Source organism: Mesitornis unicolor, unplaced genomic scaffold, assembly GCF_000695765.1.
Source record: "Mesitornis unicolor isolate BGI_N332 unplaced genomic scaffold, ASM69576v1 scaffold20360, whole genome shotgun sequence".
In the NCBI taxonomy this organism is placed as follows: Eukaryota; Metazoa; Chordata; class Aves; order Mesitornithiformes; family Mesitornithidae; genus Mesitornis; species Mesitornis unicolor.
Window position 1 is genome coordinate 25,119 of NW_010157827.1, and position 5,918 is coordinate 31,036.

Sequence of the window (5,918 nt, forward strand, 5' to 3'; positions counted from 1 at the left end):
AGATGACCCTCTGGCTCACAAACTCTTTATTCACCTGCTGTCACCATACATAAAACAGCTGAATTGCTTAGTCCTTGGGTGAGAAATGTAAAAACAAGAGCGAGCATGGGAAGAGCTTACAGTGAAGTTCACTTCCCATCACTGTTGCTTCATCCCCTTCACATAACTTACAATGATGAGCTGTTTCTACTGGACCTTTGCAAACCTCACCACGTTCCACCCAGAGACTGTATTGTACCAAGATTTTCCTTCACAGCCCAAAATTAAAGTCAGATAAACTCTTCCCAGAAAACAGAACTGCAAAGTCTTTTAAAGTTACAACCTTTTTTTCTTTTGTTCTGAAACTTTTAGCATGAATTTTTGCATTGCATCTCTCTCTGGTTCAAAGAAAGATGCAGTAGACAAAGCTGTTAAATTGGATATTTGGAGGCTAGTGAGGGAGGGGTTGTTGAAGATCTGGATTATAACCTTCCAATGAATCCTTCTCAACTTTCCCTCTTTCAGATTATATACGTATTTCATAAAATAAGTCTCTGCAGTGAAACCGTGCTGGCTCTACATGGTAGTGTACCAGATGGTATGCAAACCAGCAGCAAGAGAAATAGGCAGAATTTAATTACCTATCAATAGCAGTGGAAGAGCACTCAGAGACCTACACACACCACTGTAGAGGAATATTAACAGCCATGTTTATGCACAAACACTACAAGGCAAATCAAAGACACCTCTCCTCAACTGCCCTGTTCAAATTAGCTCTTGTCTGGGCCAATGAATAATCAATTGTTCCTCTAACAGCCACTGTCACCTCACCTGAATGAGTAACAATTCCACATGCGCCTCTCAATTTGTTTCAGGTTATTTCTCTAAAGTATTTCAAAATATCCACTAATACACTTGCATGTGCATTTTTCACTCATGGAATGAAATATTCACCTTGCTAAAAAATAGGTCGCAACCTGTTCTCACAAGCTGTTACATTTTTCAAAAATTCAGCTCTGTGGAAAAATGAACTTTTTACATTAAACCTTTCTAACTCCAGCTTGCATGCACCTGTTGATCAGAGATCTTATGTGGCTCTCAGGGAAGAAAATAGCTTTCCTGTTTTCTGGAGATGAGGGTGGAGTGCTGTGGGAAGAAAGTTACACTGTTGTGAAAGAGGGTATAAGGAGACTTGTAGGAACATAAAGAAGTTCCAGTCTGATCCAGACTGTACTTCCACAACTACCATTGATGGCATTTGGAAGGCCCCGGATTTTGCCTACAGACTATCCATTTCTTCTATTTGTTTGTTGGTTTTTTTTTTTTAGTTGTTTCAGACATTACATTCAAGATGGTTTGAGAGCCCAGGCTGAGGGACTACGGCCAAATCAAGTTGAAAAAGGGATTTTTTCCAGTAAGAGAGAGAGAAGAAAATAGCTTAAACTATCTGTGCCTATTCACATATGTTTACCAAACATGAAACTTTGAAGACTACACTGTTACGAAGCATATTTCCTGTCTGGCTGTATATAATCATTTCACTAACTGCACCTTTATTATGATTGAAAATCATGCAGCAGGAAAGCCTGCCCAAGGTCATTATCTAATAAGAAAGCACTGTTTGTTTACCAGAGCCATAATGCAAACCTTACATTTTGAACCATATTTTGTAGTATGAATGTAATTTAAATTCAAGTGCCATTGCCTGCAATCCATTTTTAAAGTAATGCTGCTACTTCTATTGTCACCACAGATCCTTCACCCTCTTTCATTTAATAGTGTCACTACAATGTGTCATAGCCTTTATTTTTCTTTTCAGTGTAGTTTAATAAAGTTTTCCCTCACTGCTCATCAAAATCTAATATATAATATCTTAAGCCAAGAACCATATAAGCTTGGATTTTGTGTTGAGGCTTCTACTTTTTATGGCTTACTTTCAACCAAGTCTATAAATCAGACATGAGTTCCATTAATTCAGTGTGTTTGGAATGATAGATAATGGAAACATTCTTAAGGCAAGAAATATTTTTTAAAAAATGCTTTTAACATTATACATCTATAAAAGGAAAAGTTTGCTGATTATTTCAGGTGTCCAAACTAAAGGTTTGATTGAAGGAGGCCTGACTTTCAAGGACTGAAGCTTCATAACTGGTTGGTCAGAGGCACCCAAAATCAGTAGACATATTGCACTACCCTGGCAGATGTCAATTTTCAGAAGTTCACTGGGAATCATTTATCACTTTGCCACTTAAGAACACATCAGTGAGCAAACATTGTAGCCATGTTACAAAACATGGCTAGTAATATGATAAACAATTAAAAAAAAAAAGAATAAGGGCTTTCTACAAGTATGCAGCACTGTAACTCAACTAATAACCATATAATCACTGCTCCTCTGGCTGGAGTTATAAGCTCCTTTCAAGAGTAGTTCTGTGAGCCAACAAAAGCTGTTTTCCTATGGATTTCAGGTTTTTTTGACCATGTGTTCCCAAAAAGATGTGTCTCTTTCATGAGTAGATGCTACATAAGACCTCTTCCCCCTATGGCTTGTCTGATGTTTAACAGCTCAAGTACAAACTGACTCTCCTTAAAGGAGAGAGAATATGGAGATTCTCCACCTGCATCATTGACTTCTGTTTTCACAAAACCAGGGAAATATCATTCTTACTGATATTTTAACTCCTCTGCCAAATTTGGCTGAAATTGACCCAAAGCTATTTGTGGGAGAGAGGAAACATGTAGCTGTATGCACATGACACAGAGGACGACCTCATAAATCTCTGCCCATTATGTGAGATTTCCAGCTCTGATTTTGTGGGAGGACGCTGTTTCCAAATACCTCTCTCTATTTCAGTACTTCCGCAGGTTGTTAACAGTTTTGCTGTCCACTGGGGAAAATACAAATCTCTCCTAACGTAATTTAAGAGTGTGAGAAAGAACTCAGCGCTCTGATAGAGTGCCTTAAAAATGAGACTTTCAAAACTGAAAATTCAATTGCGATTTGCGTACTAAAGCAGCAGAACTGCCTTAAAGGAGCCTGGAAAAGGCAATATATTCAAACAAAGAAATGAGTCTTCTTTGTCTTAATCTACTGTGTCAGAAGATTGCTTTATTTAGCAATTTATTTTATCCACAGTTCATAAAAACCAGCGAAGTCCATCAGAAACTAATGCATTTATTTTTATAATACTTCTGAGGTTATTACACAGCAGCAATCCCCTAACCCTGTGTGCATTCAGAAGCCAAAATACTTGTTGTACTTAATCATACTTAAGTGACGTCAGTAAAAGCTCACAGTGACCACTCTGCTGGAGACCTGTGAGAGTAGCAATGGCTTTGACAACCCTAAAACTTCGGTTCTGATTTTCATCTCCTATCATCCTTAATTTCTCCCTCACTCTGCCCCACATGCCAAAATACTGGAGATTTGCCAGTGGCTCCTTATGAGGGCAGGAATTAGCCTTGATGCTGCAGGGTACAAATACCTCAAATAGCCTTCCTTGTACAAGTCACCACATTTTTCAGCTCCATTGGCACTGATGGGAATACCAAGTATCTCCTAGGTATCTCCTAAACCTCATCCCTTCAGGTTGGATCTTCCCGCCTGATACTGTGGCAAGCAGGATCACACATACGGGCTCACTTCTGTAGTGGTGCTTTGTAACAACATGATGTGTTTTATTTACTGCGCCTATATTTTGTTTAAGCATATTTTCTTTTTTCCCCTCCTTGTACTATGCAGGGTCATCGTAATTTTGAAAGACTTGTTTTCAATCTTCTGTCACATAATTAGACTTTGAAGGCTTTATGGTGAAACTGAAGATGCTTTGGCTTTGAAAAGTAAAAGAATTTCTAAAGGCTGAAAAGCTCCCTCTGCACACATTCCTAACATTCTCCCTGAAATATGCAATATTTTCTTAAAACTCTTAAGATCTATGGCTATAGCAAGTTTTATCCGTCTCACAGCTCAGTCATCTTCACTCCTGTAGATGCATACCAGCATATTCATCCAGGGAAAACAGAACTCAGTTTATGTATGAAAACATGTATTTCTTCTTCATTTGCCAAGTTGGACTTGTTTCCTTACAAGCAGTAGTTTAGAAATGTTGTCCTTTAAGTTCTGCATAACTTGGTTTTAATAGAGTTGGATGTCTTAATTTGCACATTGCAATTAAGCCAGTGCAGTACATATAAAACTGAACATTAAATTATTTGTTCAAATTATAAATACATTAATTACATATGCATAACTTGCCAATTGAAGAACTGACTTCTCAACACTTAAGAAGTCCTTATTTGGAAGAGCAGATCTATCCTCTCCAATGTAAATTACTTTCTAAAGGGAAATCCTGCTAGTGAAGGTTGCTAGCACAGAAACAGGCAGATCTCTGCCTAACTCAGTAGGTAGCAACTGATGCTCCAGATCTTCTCCAGCAGGAACCAGTGGACCCTATCCTGAAGGCTGCAATTACTATTCATAGAATTATGGGACAGTTTGCCTGAGCAGCAAAGTCCTTAAGTACCATTACTCAGGCACGTTTAATTGCTTCTTCCTACCTGGGTTCTCATCCACTGCTCCCCAGCACCACCTGCCCTTGCTGAAGTCAGCGGTGAATCTCCCATCCGCTTCAACAGGGGCAAGACAGGGCTCACACGGACCAGGCAGTGCGATGCACCTTTTGCTCTTAATGTGTTAACTGGATCAGACCAAGCTGCTGGATTTGTGTCATTTTTCAAGCTCACAGAACTGCAATGCTTCGTCTGAAGCCTGAACAACTTGTTGCTTTGTTGTACTTTGAGATAAACTCCTCATACAGCACTGCAAGAAAACAGGAGAGTTGTGTTGACAGAGAAAGCAGCAGAGCACTGGGGCTTTTTAGCACTTTGCAACAAGGAAATCTGGGAGAGGAACCCCAGTAATCATTTCAACAAAGCCCCTCCCCACCTCATGCAATCCCTGTCCTGACATTTCTGTGCCACAAACACACACTTCCCCCTCAGCCAGCCCTTGGCTATAAAACCTGCCCTCTCCCTTTGTGCCACAAACTCACCCCTGCTCTGTTGCCTCCCAACTACGCTATGCCCGATTGACCCCCAACTGTGCCATGTTCCTCCAATGTGCCCAGAAATGTCCCCACAGTTCAAGGACACCTACCACCATTGTCCCTCTCCCATCCCTTTTACATACCCTTCACCACTACCTGCTTTGCCTCACCTTGGCATAGCAGAAGGAGATGAGCAGCAGTGGGAGCAGATATCCGAAGACAAATGTGCAAACCACATAGACCTTCTTGTGGCGTGGGTTGGGCCAGTGCTCCCAGCAAAAGGTCTGGTTGCTGGCGTCTCGGTGGAAGAGGCGCTGGTGGTGAGCTACAGGTGAGGCCATGGCAAAGGAGAGCGCCCAGATGAGCCCCACACCCATCAGAGCGTTGCGGGAAACGCGCAAGGCTGAGGAGCGTCGGGAGTGCACAATGGCCACGTATCGGTCCACAGACATGGCCGAGAGCGTGAAGATGCTCACCAGCATGGAGACGGTGAAGAAGTAGTGGATGAACTTGCAGATAAAGGCACCCAGCACCCAGGTGGGGAGCACGTAGACCGTGGACTGGAAGGGGATACAGAAGAGCAGGTAGGCTAGGTCAGCAATGCTCAGGTTAAGGATGAAGATGTTGGTGGTGCTACGGCGTTTGCCTGGCTTGCTCTTCGCCAGCACCGTGATCACCAGCGAGTTGCCCAGCACTCCCAGGGTGAAGATCAAGCCGAAGATGATCAAGGTGATGAAGTTCTCGATACCGATGCCGAAAAGGGGCTTCCCCTCCGCCTCCGGTAGCCCCGAGAGGTTGAACTCCCCGCGGGGCGGCTCTGCCCCAGATTGGGACCTGTTGAGGGGCTCCACCGGCTCCATCCTTCCCCTTGCTCGTCGGCCAAAGTTTCCGCGG

At 42.2% G+C, this 5,918-nt stretch overlaps 1 protein-coding gene across 1 annotated transcript in view; it reads right to left on the reverse strand.

Annotated features, from left to right (window-relative positions):
- Positions 1-5,888, reverse strand: part of GALR1 (galanin receptor 1) — a 10,413-nt gene extending 4,525 nt beyond the window's left edge. Inside the window, exon 1 of the mRNA XM_010181605.1 lies at positions 5,195-5,888. Coding sequence (XP_010179907.1) covers positions 5,195-5,884 — 690 coding nt within the window. The 5' untranslated portion in view covers positions 5,885-5,888. The remainder of the gene's footprint in view (positions 1-5,194) is intronic.
- Between the last annotated feature and the right edge of the window lie 30 nt (positions 5,889-5,918).